Source organism: Python bivittatus, unplaced genomic scaffold (assembly GCF_059951505.1).
Source record: "Python bivittatus isolate LINGU-HERP-01145 unplaced genomic scaffold, Pbiv_v1 ctg000350_np1212, whole genome shotgun sequence".
In the NCBI taxonomy this organism is placed as follows: domain Eukaryota; kingdom Metazoa; phylum Chordata; class Lepidosauria; order Squamata; family Pythonidae; genus Python; species Python bivittatus.
This window is the reverse complement of record NW_028277074.1, coordinates 41,151,208-41,170,426: the sequence shown is the minus strand read 5'-3', so window position 1 is coordinate 41,170,426 and position 19,219 is coordinate 41,151,208. Positions and strand designations below refer to the sequence as shown.

Below are 19,219 nucleotides of genomic sequence, written 5' to 3'. Positions count from 1 at the left end.
TAATTTGCTCTTTTTTCCTAAAAATAATTACATCTTCCCCATCCCTCCGCCCAGTGTTTTGCTTCTATGAAACATAAGTGTCAATGCAATAAACCATTGATAACCAAATATTGTTTTGAAACACTGTGTAATATAGCATTATTAAAATATTACATTAATGTCGAAAATGCATTGTTAGGTATAAACATTCTAGCTGAAAACACACTGCTCAAAACAGAAGAACTAACTTGGATGCCCCTCAGACAGAGATTCTCAACTTCTGTCATGCCATGGCCCCCTAAATAATAAATCACTTGGAATAACACTCCTCAAATAATTATTTCATTGGGGTTAAGGCTGGTCAAGAAATAAATATATCTCTTACTCTTAATCATTACTGTAATCTATATATCAAATAAATAAGAACAGAAACTTGAAAGTTTATAAAATATAACCTCAGGAACGTTACATCTAAACAATATTTTATTATTAAACTTCAAGTATTAACCACAGCGTGCAATGTCAAAAGATACTTAATAACCAACAGGGGAAAATCTATTTCACAGGCATAAGTGTTTCACTAACTACATAAGAAATAGAGAGCAGATTACAGACACACAAACACAAAGACACTTGTCTGGACAACAGCACTCCTCATCCAAACCAGCCATCCTAGAACACACCAACGAGGAACTCTGAGTAGGGGCATAGTTTATGGATGCTGTGGCCCAACACCAGAAGTCATAAAGTAGAGGAAGGATGCGAAAGGGTAATGTTTTTAACTTTTCATAATTAACACTAAAAAATTTTAAAAAGCATTTTGCTTTGTCTCCAAGGCCCTGAAATTTGCTTCTAAGCCCGGGGGGGTGGGGATGGGGGTAACATGCAGTTTAAGAACCACTGACCTAAGAGCATGTCTGTGACCCATATCACTAAATAACACAGAAAGTAAAACTCCCAGGCCATGCTACAATCTGCTATTAAAAGTCTTCTATTTCAAAAGCAGCTTGAAATACAAAGAAGAAATTGTCCAATTTTTCACAAATTTACTGATCAAAATAGGAGGCTTAGCAGGAATACCATTAACCAGGAAGCTCATAAAATTATTTTTAGCCCAGTCTTCATTCTCAATATAGTACGCTTCTTATTATTGCACAATAAACACCCCAAAAGCAATCCAAAGACAAAGATGGAATCAAAAACAGAAGAAATGAAACAAAGACAGTGAAAAGAAAACAAAAATTAAACAATGAAGAGGAGCAATAATTTTGTGACAGCTTTGTTATCAAACCAGAATACCTCAATAACTGCTGAATTAACTGAACCAAAGGCAAGCTTTGCTTTCCTGCAGATTCATAGATCCCAGTATTAATGAGGTCTTTATCTAACGGTGTCTTGTTTCTGTGAAGTGATGATGCATTTGCTTCCTGCTCATCGATTTCCTTTTCTTTCTGAGCTTCTTTTTTTGCCTCAATATCCTACAAAGCAAAAGACTTAAGTGAAAGCACTGAACAATTTTTATTGTCACGTCAACTAAACAAGAGATGTAATGCCCCAATCCCTAACGATTTATTGACTTTCCAACTTCCTGCCTTTCAGTTAAATCTGCAAAGAGGAGCCTACCACTCCATAAAGCCCATATGGCTGGGAGAGATAAAATGGAATGAAAGATAGTGTATACAAGGTTAAAAAAACAAAGTTTCCAATGAATCACACCTAACTTCTTACATCTTCACAGACCCACTAGTGTACTTTAATTGGTAATAGAGAAATAATTTGCCACTGCCTCCTTTCAGGATTATTTTTTGCTTCAAGTCTAGACTATAGTCCTAATATTTCCTGGTGGTGTCCCTGTAACACTCAGACAGGCCTGATCATGCTTAGCTTTCCAAGATTGACCATGTTTGACTAGGTGCAACCACCAAGATACCAAATAAATCCCTGTGTTTCAAGAAAAATTCTAAGCTCATTAAAGTTGGAGAAATGTGGGTATCGGGCCACCTGTCACAGAAAACACATTACTATTATACTCTGAAACAAAATGGCTCCCTTATGTAGGCACCAATTTATTTTCATTCCACATCCAAAACTCTGCCTACTCTCCTGCAAACATTGCTATCACATTAGAATGAATCTTGCTGGTGGACCAGAAACTAAGACCTCCAACGTGCATACGAGTACAATCAGGCTTTAAAGTAAAAATGAGTACCTTGAACTGAAGCTAGAAATGAGTAAGCAGCTAATGTAAATAATGTAAAATTGATAGTATATTATCAATATATATCCCACAAGCATTTTAGCTCCCATATTCCATATTAGTTGCAGTTCGGGGCTGCTGCTGCTAAATCAGCATAAATGGGTTAAAAATGCCACCTGCATAACTACACACAGTATTGTCTCCAGGAGCATATTTGGCCCTTCAAATTGGTTTTATCCAGAATCCCTTCTTACAGATTACTGGATTTCCCAATCCACAGTATTTCTAGTTAATGGGTCAGATTATGCAATAATCTATGCATACAATTTATTGATTAGTAAGCGACAATCCTTTCCCTTCAGAAGTATTGCTAGCCTAAACATTCATATTTTACTTCAACAAAAATGATAAAACACACCAAAGTTGCTTTGTGAAAAACACCAATGAGTTTACAAAGTAGTTGTAAATAAAACTGTGAATGCAGTTTTATGTAATGTTTCACTAATAAAGTATATACTCTATCATTTCATATTATAACCATAAAACAAGTAAAGTAAAAAAACTGAGATGTGAAGCCAATCAGCTCTTGACAGAATGTCAATCCAAAACTTTTTTCCCCAATGTGTAGTGAACACAAAGCCAACCTACCTGAATTTCTGCAGTAATAGCAGCATTCAGTGCAGATTCTAGACCCCCATCAGCCATCAAACTTCCAACCAGCAGATCAATCATAAATCTACGACCTGGACTCACATTTGTTTCATTCCCTGAAACTAAAAGTTAACAAAACTCTTATGATGTATGACACATAAGCAATGTCTTTCTCTGTGTTATCTTCAGATATCTGTGAATGAAACATACCTGCACTGGGTAAAAGTGCCGAAAGAGCTCTTGCGCGTTCCTCTGCAGTTGGTAGCAACACCGACCACCCACTTTGCAACACTGCTTGGGCTGCTGACTGTACAGTATTAAGCACACCAGCATTACTTGCTAAAGTCACTACCGTCTGCTTCAGGCTGTTGAGCAAGACACTGCCCAATCCCAAACCAAGGCATTCAGGGTCGACTTGGTGACTAATTGCAGCATGAAGCTGAAAGACAAGCACAGGTAACTTATAAACGATGAAGCAAATTCAAGAAAGAATTCTAGTATAAAATAACCATACGTACTTGTGTGTGAATTTTGAACATTTACTAAGGCATGTACTTCCAACCTATGTGAAAATTAATTAATAAATATTATAAACATATCCCCAATTATATGGAAAAGGAGTACTGGCCTTGAATTATGGTGAACTAGGATCAAGGCCCGGTCAGTAACTGACCCAGTAATTACTTGACCATAGGCACGCTACACCTTTAAGTTGCAACTTACAGAGGCTACCGTGATAGCAACTATGAGGCCTGTGCAAAGGTAGTAACAATTAAAACATTACGGTATTTGGAAAATTACAAGTCAATGTTAATTTCAGCTAATTCAATAATTGATTACTACAACTGAGATTCTGAGATTCCATTCTGGATATTATTGCTATGATATTTAAAATACCTGCAGCCTTAGAAGATTCAAAGTAGCCACAGCCATACATTCTTTCTCCTGTGGAGGTGGCCAGTCAGAAGTGCCATCCATTCCTTCTGTAACTTGTCTCAGTAAGAGATCCAGTTGTTCAAATGTCATTGAGCAAACATCTACCACAAAGGGTACACGTAAACCAATTGACCATTCTGAACAAGATGACCAGGCAAAGCTCTGTATCATGAAGAAAAGAAAAATCAAAACATATTAGGATTAAACAAGATTATCTCTGAGATATAAAACTGTTGGAGGATATTTCCTTGGTCATCTCCCTCTAAAAACTATCAATTTTAAGATAAATTATAGTGGGAAAATAAATGGGTACTGAGTAATAACAGTGTAGGGCAGAAGTACACAGTCTGATAATACAACTGCTATATAGTCATGATCTAAGTGCAAAATCTGGGGTGCAATGAAAGTTAAAAGTATTCTGAATGGCCATATTATTAAAAATAGGTGGCATGTGTGAAACATAAAGTACATAAATCTTAAATATGCAAAGAAGTCATAGTCAAAAGGGATGAGTTAGACCTGCAGCGCTAAAGAGAAACATACTCTTGAACGAATCCCCAACCCTGTTTGTAACCTCAAACAGAAAATAATGCCTAAATGAGAACTGTAAAGGGAAAACGTACCTGGGCTGGTCCACAGGCAATACCAACAATGTGCTTTGAATCTAATCCAGGAAGAGCAGTTGGCTCTGGTTTAGTAATCCTCAAAGTGTCAAAATGCTGGCACTGATCATTGCTTCCCCAGCTATAGACCTCACTATCTTCTGTGAGGGCTAAACAGTGAGTAGAACCAGCTACTACATCTATAACTTTTTTTCCTGAAGGCAAAATGATGAAAACACAAAGTATGACAATAATTACTCTTACTATAATCTGAAAGCCAAATTAAAATAAGATACTTTAAATCTGATCTTGAAATCATTTGAGTTATATTTGGATATATTATTCCATTAGGAATAATGGCTACTAGGGTTCTCCTGTTAGGATTTTCTCATGGAAAAAGGATGCAGCTCGTTATCTTCACTGAAAATGTTATGACTAGAGAGAGATCGTATGACTGTGTGTTGTGCATGTATACTGCTATTTACTGCCACCTATTGGCATGTGTATGCTAGTTACCCAGTGGGGGGGTATGGAGTGACAATATAACTGGAGCATTTGTATGCCCAGCCTTGCAGTTGTGTTAGTGTTAGCCACCATGTAGGTATGTAGTTTTATAGGTTATGTAGTTGTACCTAATAACAAAGTAGTGTACCTCTTCTCTGAGAGGTTTTGGCTAGAGACTTTGTGTTTGTAGATAAGTCTTGGATGCTGAACTTATGAGAAGAAGTGTTTTTTCCTATATTTTGTATACAACTTGTATTTTATGAAGTTTTGCATTTTTATCAATAAACAACCAGATAGTATATATTTTCTGGCTGTATTTCTTTGAAGAACAAGATATGGACATTGCAGTTTGCAAACCTCTCATGCTGGTGTGTATTTTTTCCCTGGGCAAAGTTTTTCTGGGAGCATTGCTGTACTCTGCTCAACACCTCCTTTTTGAAGTTAATATTTATTGCAGCAGACCAAAAGCCAAGGCCATTCCTGACAGAGGCCAACCAGATGGCTATGAAAAATCCCTAAATAGGGCATAAGAAATAACCCACCTTCCAAAAAGTCTATAAAAAGTACACAGTCATTGTGATATGATAATCACAAATCTGTCTAACCCTTTTTTAAAAGCAACCTAAATCAATAACCAACAACTTAACTGTGGAACCCAATTCTGTATTTTTAGTGTAGACTGTTATTACAATATAGTAAGCCTCCTTTTCCACTGAAAGAACAGTCTATTTATTCTTGCTCTTTGCTTCTTTTATCTTTAACATATTAAGGCCCCTCTTATTTCATAACTATAACAGTTCTATACACTTTAATGTGTATTGAAATTGAAAATATTCAATGTCTACCAGGACTGGGCAGTGCCTCTGATCCAGAAGGTTGTATGAATCAGGTTTTTCTATAGTTGCTGTAATAAAGAGAAATAATGATAAAAAAAACAAATGTAGAATGTGAAAAAAGAGTGACTGGCTCAAAACTGAACTCTGGTTGCAGGAATTATGCAAAAGTAAAGCTATTCCTTCTCATTAAAAAAAGAATGGCTTTAACATTTATTGGATTTTTTAATGTAAGGTTGTATGGTTTTATCATTGTTTTATTTGATGCTTAAATTAATATTTCATTATTCAAAGGAAGTGGTGTGTGTAATTCTTGCCCAACCCTAATTCTCACGAAATCATTCATGGAGAAATCACACACATTCATTTATCATTTTAGGGAGCTACAGCATCATGAAGTTTGAGAACCCTGTTTAAGAGCTGCCATGAAATGCTAGATGTGTGTCCAGATGTGTTCCAGAGCCCCTTTGTTCTTTGGAATCCAACAAACTGCACAAGAATCCTAGCATATAAACCACATCGTTCAACATTCAAACTTATTATCACGTTAAAAACAAAAGAATCTTTACAAGGTCAGTAAGAGAAGATTTATCTTGGTAGATGACATTGACTCTTGTTCAATAAGAATTCTTCCATACACTGAAATTCGTTGCTTTGAGAACTTAATGTCTATCCTGGACAGACAAACAGTTAACAATTTCTGGGAGCTACCAATTTGTAGATTAACATACTAGGCAGTTTCCTCTTCACTCACCTTGCAAGCCTTCCAGCAGTTTGGGATAACGAACATGTTCTTCTGTTCCATGCCCAAGCCTCTGATTGTCTCCCTTTCCCCAGGAGTATACCTGTCCATCTTTTGTTAGGGCAAGTGAGAACTGACTGCCACAGCGTACTTTAACAACATCCAAGTCCTGAAGTTTTTCAATCAGCTTGGGAGTTTTGCAGCCATCACTGCCACCTCTTCCTAATTTCCCATAATCTCCATCTCCCCAAGACCATACTTGACCTGGAAAAGCAGATCTCATTAAGGGTAACACTAGTAGACAATACTTGCACTTTCAGGCAATGGAACACTATAAAATAAAGCAATATGAAAGTAGAAATAAATAATTCTGAATAGCTGTTCAAGTGACATGTTAAGATTCACAATTGTTTCCATAAAAGAAAGCAATTTTTTAAGCAACATTTCTACTATTATTTTTTTACTAGCTGAAAGGATAGTACTTCACATAGAAGTAGTCTAAGTAATTGAAAATATAATTAAGATTCTGGCTTGTTTATGTACACATTGCAAATTCTTCTAAAAATGCTTCCTGATCTTACTTTATACCATTTTATGCCCCACTACCAAAAGACTTCAGCTTGGTAGAAATGAGGGAAACACCTTTTTCTGTGCAGCATTCAAATTTTGGCCTAATCTCCCTCTTCCATTTTGAAAGCTAGATCAGTTCCTTCATTACTGTGCTTCTAAAAACAGGAAATACATTTCTATTCAAATCACCATATGCTAATTTTTAACAGCTAAGTCATGGTTTTATTCTTGGGGATGTGCTATTGTCAATACTTGTTATTCTTTAACAATTTTTATTTTACTCTTTAACAGTTTAGTATTTGTTCCTAAAACACCTAAAGCACCCTATGACCAAAAGAAATCTATAAATATTTTAATTAGGATAAAACTATTGTACAGCAGGTAAACATACAATTCAATCCAACACATAAATCCAGCCAAAAGTAGGAAAGACAGAAACATGGTTGCCCAATTATCCAGCACACCCAATCTGATGATCTCAGTAATGCTACAGATTGTGCTACTCACCATTTTCAGTTACAGCAAGAGTCTGGGCATCACTGCTCCCACAGGATACATCAATCACTTTCAATCCTTTCAGGCCAGTAACCAACACTGGGATTGTCTGGTCTTCACTGGAACCTTCCGAACAACAAAAAAAATAGTGAGAGATTTAAAATCTTGTCACCTCAAAATTCACAGAAGTAGCAACAGTGAGATCAGGCTCTCTCTGATTGTAAATGGCTTGAATCAGTGTACGGATTTCCCTTTTAAGCCTTGAAACACAAAAGACAGTGGTGCAAACTCTAAGTAGTTTTAATCCATTAAAAAACACAGAGAGAACTCTTGCCAAAAAAAAGAACGCTCCGCAATAAACAGATTTATTTTGCTTAATGGTGCCACTCAAAGCTATCCCTGTCCCCGAACACATTAACTGCAGCCCACGGCATCAGCCATCTTGCTTGCTCTTGACTCACAAGTTAAAGCAGTTTGCGGGCTACATGCAGATCCCAGAGGCCATTTTAATAGCCCCCCCATCACAAAACTTGAATTTGGCAGCAAAACTATTCACTTTCAGTGATGTGATTTGGGGGGGCAGGCAGCAAAATAAATGACTAATGCCTAAGCGTGGTTTGATGTACCCATTCCACTTTTTAAATCCACCCATCTAAAAAATGAAAAGAAATGCCTTCGCCTGTCAGAGTGCTATTGGGCACACTACCTGCAGCTCCACCAGACTGAACGATGGGAGAGGCAGAAAAGGGGGAGCTGTCAGCCCTTCGAGGCAGTCCAGACAAGAAGGGCAAACCATGGGTACTAACACTACCTTTACTGTGAGGTTACCGTAACAGATCCTTGCAAGTCTGAAAGTATTTCTCCCCTCCTTTACTTTTACTTTCCCGAAAACTAGGGAGGGTCCCTTATGAGGTACTTCCCACGCCCCTTCTGTTTGTGCAGGCTGAGAAACCTTTTGCATGATGGTTGTCTAGTCTGCAGCTCTTCCTCCTGTCTCCCAAGGTCATTCCCACATACCATGAGACATGAGAGGAACCTAATGATGCCAAAAAGGCTGCCATCCTCTGCTTTAAAGAAAATATCAGAATCATACCATGACCCAGTCTGCCATAGTTTCCTCGGCCCCATGTGTACAATTCTCCATCAGCTGTTACTGCAGCACTATAGGTGCCTCCACAGGCGATATGTACAACATGTTTTCCAGCCTGCTTCCCAGAAAGAGCAGAAATCATCTTTGGTTCTTCTAAAGGCCTGGGGGAAGGGAGTGGAGCAGGAAAGCACAAATATCAGAATTAACAGACCATATGTTATAAAAAGGCAACAGACACTATTCACCTAGTAGTAACTACAAACAAATCAAAATAGGTATTATATACTAATGCAGCCTACTATTAGAAAAACAAGCTATTCAAAGAAAACCTCAGTGTTCCTTGCATTGGATATTTTCAAGCAATAGCCACATAGACACTTGTAAAGTATGTGTTGGTTTGCATTCCTGCACTGAGCAGGGAGTTGCCTGATTGTCTAAATGGGTCCTTCCAAATCTATGATGCTATATTTATCAAACGTTTCATGCTTAATACAAAGATTTCACTGCTGCATTAGAGAGACTTCATGTACCATTCAACTGTACGGCTGCAGAAATTTATAGCAAAATGGATAGGTGCAAATGCTGTTGTTTTAGTTATAATCAGAACGACTATAATTGAGTATCCCAAAATACATTAACTTAATGTTCTGCATAAATTAATATTCTTAATATTGAGAAAATTTCTAGCATACGTCCCAAAATTTTATATATTATGCTGGTAACGTTGATTTACTGTTCTTTATTTTCTTACATTTAATTCTGTATGAAGTTTCAAAATCGCAGATTGCAATTCTATATATTTCTCAAGCTCTCTCTGTAAAAACAGCATTCTCTTTCAGAATGGGAAACAAAAAGCTTGGAATAAAGTCATCTCCTCATCACTTATTCTTACACTCCAATATATAATCACACACTTTGGCTTACTGCCTTCCAAGCTTTTGCCTCTTCTGAACCTAATACAGATCAATGTCCATCAGAATTACAAAGCAGAAATGCAACTGCTAATTTAGCATGCTAAAAATAAAAACAGAAGCAGGAAGCTCCCCATCAATGATATGTCAACATTTTATTTCACTACTGAAATAGGAACAAGATTATCATATTAACCTGGAAAAGGCAATCCAGAGTTTAAAACAATCCCTCTAAAAAGGAAGATTAGACCAGAAAAAGATATAAATCCAGACAAAAATCATGGACACTGCTAGCTTCTCCTCCTTGCCAACCTAAGTTTGTCAACTCCAGCTGAAACCAATGAAATCAATTGTGGAGATTTCATTTCCTTCTGCAAATAATTTCTTGCTTGCTTGCTTGCTTGCTCACTTCCTTCCTTCCTTCCTTCCTTCTTCTTTCTCTTGTGTGTGTGTGTGTGTGTGTGTGTGTATCTACCTACCTACCTACCTACCAAAAGCCACACTCTAAAAAACAGCAAGGTTAAATTAAAAGATATGGAATTAATAACTCCTATCTAAAATTACCTATATTCATTTTAATGCATAAAATTAAATAATCCCCATGTGCATATATCAATCATTCTCTCTCACACATATGCCACTATCACCCACAGAAACACAGTAACACTCTTCCCTCCTCCTAGCAGAAACTGCAGAGAAGATGCCAATGACAGAATGGAAATGATGTAAGTAGTGTGAAGGGAGACATTACAAAAAGAGTTAACACTCAATAGGCAAGAGCAGCAATGCGCCCAACCTCTCCCAAGTTGCTGTTAAAGGCACCCATAGTTATGTCTAATATCGTCTACACCTCAAGCCCATTTACAACAGATAAATTCAGTTTATTTTTTAATCTAACAATCCTTGTTTCCAGTAATTGTTGCACTGGTTCTAGTCTCAATATATGCAAGTGGGTGGAAAGCGTTTTACATTCAGGCCTATCATCACAAGCTATCTAAGATACATACACAGTATCTCCATGGCCCAGTCGCCCACCATCTCCACAACCCCAAGAGAAGACTTCTCCAGTTGCAGCCAAAGCCAGATAGTGGTGTCCATCTGAGTGTGCCGCAATCTTAACAATATTTCTAGAAGCAAGGCTCTGTACAAGTTGTGGGGTCTGGAAATAAACACACACAATTAGAACACTCTTGCAGAATGGCAGAAAAAGTAGAGTAAGAATCCTTATAGAAAGAAATTATAGAATATTCTCAAAACATATCTTCAACAACTAATTCCATAACTATTTTTCACTCAAGTGTATTTAAGATCCTAAGACTCAAACTACATTCAACATAGGAACAATGATTACATATCCTGATTTATATGTTCCAAAGGCATTAAAGCAAGGATTTCTTTTTCATTTTCTGTTCAACACCTATAGTACACAAATCTGCTGGATGAAGCCATCCCTCATCTTAGGGTCCAATCTCATCAACATGCTGAAGCAGAAGTGAAGCACCATGGAAGCTTTTTTTAAAAAAATATTTCAGTGCTTTAAATTCACTTAAATTTGCTTGAATTATTGTTAGAAGACATGAACACATGAACTGAAACAGTAAAAATATCTGAGAACAGATATATATTTTAAAGCTAAGAGAAAAGGGCAATTTCTCTACTTAGAAGCCTCAAGTTTTTATAGTAAGAATGTTATTTATTGTTATAAAAGGAAGTTAGAAAGTAAATAAAAACCACCTACCAATGTGTCACTATTGTAGGCTTGTGTATAAACACGCCCATTTTTGGACAAGATCAGAAAACGCTTCTCTGCACAAGCAATCTGTATAACTCCAAGATTGGCAAGTCCTTCACACTGAATTGGACCACTGACATTAGCGTAATATTTCCATCCTATTAATCCCCATGCTATAAACTCCTGCAAAGAAGCCTAGAAGGCAATTCATTGTTTAAAAAAGTATCAAGAATTAATCTTGAACTAGAATGCATTAGTATCTTGCATAAATGATTCCACTGCTTCAACCATTTTATCACTTAGGTTCAGATTTGCACCTACAGAGACTTCAGAAAGATAGGTAGATAAATAAACTAGAATAAGTGACAGCATATGGGACTTGGTTCATATTTGTTAGTTTGATCTAATCATTATGAGAAGAATCTAGAAGAGCAGACAGTACTCTATAACCTAGCAATTACAAAACATACAGAAAGTCAAAGCAGCATAAACAAGAAATTCAGAGAACCCACCAGACAGCACAATTAACTGCTCTTGAAACTGAGATGTACAGTGGTACCTCTAGTTATGAACGCCCCTCCTTACGAATTTTTCGAGATACGACCAGCTCCGGCCCCAAAAATTTACCTCAACTTGCGAACTCGCCTCGACTTACGAACTGGATCTGCGGCCATTTTCCGCCCGTTCCACATGGTCCGCGGCCATTTTTCCGCCCGTGCCACGTGGTCCGCAGCCATTTTCCGCCCGTTCCACGTGGTCCGTGGCCATTTTTCCGCCCCTGACGCGTGGTCCGCGGACACCGGAACGGATTAACGGTAATTACATTAAACCTTATGGGAAAATTTGCCTTGTGTTGCAACCAATTCAAGTTGCAACCAGAGTCACGGAATGGATTAAATTCGTAACTCGAGGTTCCACTGTACATAAAAGGCAATTTATGGCATGGCACAGAGACAGCCAGGCAAAGTTTAAAAATCCACTATAGACAAAGTCCCTTACATAAGCCTTAGCACATCCCCAGTTTAATTTATCCAATTTACTGTACCAACCAATACCCATAACTAAGGTATATTACCTTGTGAGATGTCGGAGAGCTACACTGAGGAGGCATGCAGGGAGTGGCCAGGCGATCCAAGTGAGCCATAACCACAACCGCTGTTTGCCTTAAATCAATTGCTAGCTCATTGTCCTGTGGCAGTATTAGGTACCTTAGGAAGTTTTCATTTGGACTTAGTGGATAAGCCAACATCTAAAATAAACACAAGCAGCATTTAAATCCATTACCTCAAGCGATGCCTGTTTAAAGCTATATATTACAGAGCTAAACATTTTTAACAGAAGATACATTAGCTAATGAGTTATAGATTTTATGAAGGTTCCACTTGTAAATGATAACAAGATTTATACCATCTTTTTACCAGAAATACCCACTTAACAGTTTATTTATTGTGCAGATCACAAATTCAGTACACGAACTGATCAACAGAACTAACAGTTGGGTACACAATAATACCTGTTTCCCTACTACAACAATAGCTATGGAACTGCTTCAATTTTCATTTCCCTCTATTTTATTTTTACTGCATTCAGGAGTTAAAAATGATTTACAGATATATATGAAATGCAATTTAAAATAGGTCCCACTACTAACTGTCAATTTGAAGTATAACTATTAATATCAGTGAAATAATTGTATTTCTCAGTCATGATGCTTGCCCTATGGAACAGATCCCCATTAAGATCCAATGTTAACAAGTCCCCAATCTCGTTAACCTTCCAGAAAACTTGACTTTCCCCATAGATGTTGGGGCCAGATTGCTAATTGAGTCTGGCATGTATGGGATTTTGACTGTGTGACAGTTTCTTGGGCCCTTGGTTACATTATAAAATTGCTTTTTTCAAAACATATTGTTTTTTATATTTATGGGGTCACTAGGTGAGAGGGTGGCTATATAAATCTTATAAATAAATAAACAAATAAATATTGTTCCAAGAGCATGCTCATAGTCTAAATGGAAGCACGGAAGTACAAACCTGAATTTCCTCTTCGGTATTGTTCATCTCTTTGTTACAAATTATACTCTGAAATCTCTGCAACAAAGGAAGGAGTGGGGCACTGGTTCCCTGTGCTGAGCGTTCATTATCTGTTTCTCTTGTACCACTATCCCAGAGTTGAAGCAACAGTATCACAGCAGACAACATTTGGCTGAAAAACGAACAGACACTAAATTGAAGGCATGGAGGAATACATCTTATCACTTCTATTTCTCTCACTTTTTTCAAGAAATTCCCTCCCCCATACAAATATTACCCATGATGTCACAGAAGCCATTATGTTCAAATGTCGCTGGGCTCTGCAGAGAAAAAATTCTTAAAGTATTTACCTAAGTGTGCCTCTCTGAACAGCCAATTCCAGTAATATAGCAAGTGCTAAGTGCTGGTCTTGCAGTGGAATGCTTCCTGATCCTTTTAAACCTGGAGCTCCATGGATGTCTCTAATTTAAAAGCAGAAATATACTGACTTACAAACACACACACACATATATAGTATATAACGTAGTATCTTGATATATGCAAATAAAAACTATCCTATTATCCAGTGTTTTCCCCTAAAATATTTAAATACCAATGGGTCATACTGTTAATTCTAGTTTTCCGATTTCTTTATATACAGACCATTAATACAGCGTTGCTACTATGCCAACCCTCATTTACAGAACAAATGTATAGGTAAGTCCATGACATGAATATCAACAAAATGAAAAGGAAGAAATGTAAGTCAGAGTTCAACATTCCTTATGTTGCTATATTTAAAGCAGTAATAATGATATGGAAATATTTAATTCCAGGTTTAGAGCAGGAAGCCTATTACCCTGTAAATCAGGGCTGCACAACAGCTTTAAAAAGTCAGTAAATTCACCACCTCCACCATTCTGAAAAATATGCTGTCAAGTGCCTCCAATGCCTCCCCACCAGCCCCAGCGCTGCCACCATTCCACTAACCACCAAACACCTGATTGGCACACCACATACTCCTTCGCAGCCCACAATTATTTTTAATTTATCAATGTGACCGTTTTCCCTCTACAAGTTGTGAGGCCTGCTTTAAATGTTTTGGATTATAATTCCAATATTTACCAAAAGCCACCTAGGAAGGAGTCTTCAAAATATATGGAAAAACAATAAGTTGCCTACTCCAACTTATTCCAACGAAGAGGGAAGAAAAATGATGTCATGCTAAAGGGTCTCAAAATAATGTTTCAGTAACATGACTTTTATTAAAACATGGACCAAGCTCAAACAGTATTTTGAAAACTTACCCAGTTACAACAGACCTTAGAAATTTAGTTGCTCTCTCCACAACCTCCAACCATACAGAGGATACTGTTCCTTCATCAAACAGGGATGCTTCTGATAGGGCTCGTAGGGCATCTAGGGACTCTTGTAACAATTCACTGCAAAGATCTGCATCCTCACCTAAGCATATAATGTATTTTAGCTGTAGTAGATATGTCACAGCACAGGAAAACAGGGACAATTGAAAGTTTAGGTTTTTTTCACCAAAACTTATCTGCAAATTTAGAACAGTTATGTAGCACTCAACATGTGACTTATACCTGATCTCCAAGCTCGCCGTAGGAATGCAAATGCGAAAGAAAGGGCCGCTCTGGATCCTACTCGGGCAAGACCTTCAACACCTTTGCTTACAGATCTAGGACTACAGGAGAGAAATTAAAGAATTATCCCTTAAATCCTATGCAAACTTCCCCCAAAAAGTGTTAAAACCAGGATTCAAACCCAACTGCCTCAAAAGATATGAACAATAAATAAGGGTGTCTGGTATGTAGTCAGGAAACAATGTGCTACCATTCTGACCAAGCTTTATAAAAATTCATACACCATACAAAACAAAACTGCTAATAATTCCTTATGTGTAGAAACAAAATCCTAATGGTATTATTACAGGATGGAACTGGGATAAGTGGGGGAGACAGATTAGATTTCTTTCATCACGCTTTTACCTTTTCTTATCCACCATGGGCAATGGGATATTGCTGCTTTTCCTCTTAACCTTGACATTCTCCAGAAGAACACTCCTATTCAATGCGATAAAATAGCGTTCTAATATAGCAAGCCTCTGTTTTAGCCTGAGAGCAGAGAGAGTTGTGGTGGCAGTCTTCTTGGCTAGGACCTGCTGCTCCTTTACAAGTACATAAAGGCACTCTTTCAGCTCATTCGCATCTACAACAAACGTAACAATATTATATGTAATGCACTTGGCAAAACGTATAAAACTATTCAAAAACTGAATATAACTTTGAATTATAGAAAGTTCATTGTTAAGGAATAACAAAAATATAATGGAGAGTAGTGTTAAATCAATATTTTGGAAAGGCACAGACATTATTGTATTTATTTAATTTCTATTTAAGAAAGAAGACTTTCTCCTAGTTTAGCAGTGATTACATTCAACCTTTCTTACGTACTTTCAGATATTTCCTCAACAAAATTAACAAATCATGTTTTCTTGACTTCCACTAATCTCAACACCACCAGTGGCACATTCATCATTTACAGGCAATGATAAACTCAAGACTTTAAACAGCGTATCTCATAAATTCTCAATATTACAACAGCTAAAAGTAATAAAACCAAATCAATTTAATTTATGTTTACATTTCTGTAGTTTAAACCATATTTATCTGCAGTATTCAAATAGTTCAACAAAATGAAATAGAATGCAAAATACCTTATAGTAAAAAAAAAACCACCTAAGATTATGCCATTCAAGGACCTTCAGTAATATAGATGTGTCCCCACCCAAGCCTTTCTGAAATTTTGCCTTTAGTTAACCAAGTCAGGGTGTGCAGTAATGCTGGACAACAAGCAGGAAATTTGGCCCGATGATGTTACAGCCACAGGAGCTTGTTAGCTCCAATCTGAGTGCTTAGTGACAGCAATCCCTGCAGTCCCAATTGTCATTGTTAACCAAATCCCACAGTCTTTAGAGGAGGCAACTTCCTGCCAGTTTCCCAGAACCAAGTTAGTGGGGAAGCCAGCAGGAAGTTGCAAGTGCCAGGCAGCTCGCAAGAAGGCCAGCAGGCAGGTAAGTGGCTGCTGCTGGGTGGGGGAGGGGACAAGGGGGTGCGTGAGGGTGCCAGGGAGGTACACCAAGGCTCAGGGAGGATGCATGAGAGTGCATGAGGCTGTGAGGGAGGCGCGGCGAGGTTCAGGGAGGGTGCACAGGGATGTACGAGGGTGCCAGGGAGGTGTGGTGAGGGTTGGGGAGGGTGTGCAAGGCTGTGAGGGAGGCGTGGCGAAGCTTGGGGAGGGTGCGGGGGGGTGTGCAAGGGAAGTGCAGCAAGGGTTGGGGAGGGTGCACAGGGGCGTACAAGTAGCAGGGGAGGCGTGGCGAGGCTTAGGAAGGGTGCATGAGTGGCTGGTGCAGCACAAGCACAGAAGTGCTCGGGAGGGTGTGCAGGTGGGGGAGATTTACCTCAATGACTTGCAACCTTCCCTGCCAGTATCCCCAGTGACTTTCTGAGGAAGCTGGCAGGGAAGGTCACAAACGGCAATCACATGATCGTGGGATCCTGCAACTGGTCATAAGTGCAAGCCAGTTGCCAAGCACCCAGTTCGCGATCACGTGACTATGGGGGTGCTAGGATGGCCAGAACTCCAAGGACCAGTCATAACCACCATTCATTCAGCGCTGTCATAACTTTGAACAGTCACTGAATGAATGATCGTAAGTCGAGAACTACCTGTACCAAACTGGTAGTACATAAGATTTTCCTGCATTTGATTTAGTAAATATAAACAATGACGTAAGGTTTTCAAAACAGCCAATAAAATATAACTATATAACTACATAACAGAATCAAGCCAGCTGGCTTATGGCAGTAACCACTGCAGGTTTTTGAGGAGTAAACAAAGTTAATATACTGCAGCATATGGCTATTTGCAAGCCAGTTTTCTGTAATAGTGTTGCGTCTCAGGTACATCTGCAGGAGACCTGTGTTGCTTAAGCTTACTGAGAACAGACAGTGTTTTGTGTGTATTAATTCTCCATATGCTTTGTGGGCAATATTTCAGAAATTTATAGAGATCATTATGAAGAAAAAATACTGCAAAATACTATCTGAGACTTTCAGGTTTTTAGCAACCATTACTTCTTTTTAACAACTCCATGTGTATGCACATGCATCTTTATACGAACACATCACACACCCTTCCCTTCCTGAATCCTCTTCTACTACACACATGTACATTTATCTTCAATCCAAGTCCATTTTTTCCACAACAACCCTATGAGGTGCCCTGGCCAAAAGTCACCCAGCCAGCTTTCATAATGTCTTAACCAAGAGTCATAAGAGAATACACATAGACAAAAGTATGGCTCCACACTAATTTAAATCCCTTTCATTTAATTTATCTATTCTAGGTATGACTAATCTGAATCCACACAACATGGGAAAGCTATTCTTTAAAGAAAACTTAACAGTCTTTTTTAGCTAAAGTAAATACAGGTTGTCCTTGAGTTATCAGCAACCACTCAAAGTTACGACAGCACTGAAAAAGGGGGACTTACGACCAGTCCACAAAGTTGTGTCCCTCATAGCATCCCCACAGTCACATGATCACAGTCCAGGTGCTCAGTGCCCAGCTTGCAATTACAACATCACAGCGAGCTACGGTCATGTGGTTATGATTTCCAACATTTCCTGCCCAGCTTCCCACAAGCAAGGTCAATGGGGAAGCCAGCAGAAGTCACCTTGCCGCTTTTTCATCCTTCTGCGTTCTGGAGCTCCTGCCCACAGTGCCCCCATCCACCACCCCCCACAGCTCCCACACACCCGACTGCGCTCCAGAGCTCCTGCTTGCAGCAGCGTCCCATGGCACCCATGCACCAACCAGCCTGCTTGTCTGGGACTCCCACTGCTTCCCACTTAACAATCTGTGTGGTCCAGGGGTTACAACAGCAAACAGGACTGCCAGAATTCCTGCTGCTAAGCAATGCTGTCACATGACATCATGCTTTATGACCACATCACTTAGCGATGGAAATTCTGGTGTCAATTGCCATCATAGCCCAAGGACTACCTGTATTAACAAATTTCTTAAACAAGTGGGTGTCAAGCTACTATCTTAGCATTTGATACTTTCATGGCTGCAAAATAATAGCTCACAATGTTTCTGCGGAACTATTTTGGTAATGTAAATGAATTCCTGGTTTAATATGTAACAGCAGCAGAAACAAAGTACCATATAACCCCAAAGAACCACTTTTCTACTCATACAGATTTATCATGGAAATAAAACAGTCATCTTCCAAATGAGCAACCGACTTGGTTAGCAAGGTCTTTCTATATAATTGCCACAAAAAATTATTGAAAGCCAGTGGATACTGCAAAACAAATGGATAAGAAATACTGCTTTAAAATCAGAGACCACTTTTCCTATCTCTGCCAAGATTCTGGGTTCATCTTTCTAGTGTGCCAGAATTTATTTTCTGGAAAATAATTAACAATTTATATTATCATAGTATTTATTGAATTATTTAAAACAAAATACATATTAAATTGAATGCTTAAATTAACAGAACATATTCAATAGAAGGGGGAGTTGTCTTCCTTAAGCTCCATTTTTTTTTAAGATATTACCTGGTTGTTTTCCCCAAATCCAACTCTCAACAATTGATTTGGCTCTATAGGTAGGCAGTGGTGTATCATCTTCATCTTTCCTCTCTTTGTCATTTTGATCTTCTTTCTTTGATCCAGTCTGACCTTCAGTGCTTTCATCTACAGGATTTTAAAAACCACAAATACAACTGTGAAAATCTTTTTTTTTTTAAGCAATTACTTTTGCATCTAAGAATTTGTCAGTTCAAGTATTGAAAAGGTCATTCTGTATCCTCATATTCACTCTAATATCACCAGTGCTTGGGGAAAACAGGAGAGACAGAAGAAACTTAAC

The 19,219-nt window shown here is 38.2% G+C and overlaps 1 protein-coding gene across 1 annotated transcript in view; it reads right to left on the bottom strand.

The window, feature by feature from the left end:
* HERC2 (HECT and RLD domain containing E3 ubiquitin protein ligase 2) overlaps positions 1 to 19,219 on the bottom strand; it is a 110,697-nt gene that overhangs the window by 80,757 nt on the left and 10,721 nt on the right. The window contains exons 4-20 of the mRNA XM_088145006.1: positions 18,907 to 19,044; positions 15,265 to 15,484; positions 14,860 to 14,960; positions 14,563 to 14,719; positions 13,627 to 13,737; positions 13,277 to 13,448; positions 12,318 to 12,491; positions 11,249 to 11,437; positions 10,518 to 10,669; positions 8,603 to 8,760; positions 7,522 to 7,635; positions 6,457 to 6,708; positions 4,387 to 4,580; positions 3,725 to 3,925; positions 3,038 to 3,266; positions 2,825 to 2,949; positions 1,279 to 1,457 (exon numbers count right to left, since the gene is read on the bottom strand). Of these exons, the coding sequence (XP_088001132.1) occupies positions 1,279 to 1,457; positions 2,825 to 2,949; positions 3,038 to 3,266; positions 3,725 to 3,925; positions 4,387 to 4,580; positions 6,457 to 6,708; positions 7,522 to 7,635; positions 8,603 to 8,760; positions 10,518 to 10,669; positions 11,249 to 11,437; positions 12,318 to 12,491; positions 13,277 to 13,448; positions 13,627 to 13,737; positions 14,563 to 14,719; positions 14,860 to 14,960; positions 15,265 to 15,484; positions 18,907 to 19,044 (2,866 nt within the window). The remainder of the gene's footprint in view (positions 1 to 1,278; positions 1,458 to 2,824; positions 2,950 to 3,037; positions 3,267 to 3,724; positions 3,926 to 4,386; positions 4,581 to 6,456; positions 6,709 to 7,521; positions 7,636 to 8,602; positions 8,761 to 10,517; positions 10,670 to 11,248; positions 11,438 to 12,317; positions 12,492 to 13,276; positions 13,449 to 13,626; positions 13,738 to 14,562; positions 14,720 to 14,859; positions 14,961 to 15,264; positions 15,485 to 18,906; positions 19,045 to 19,219) is intronic.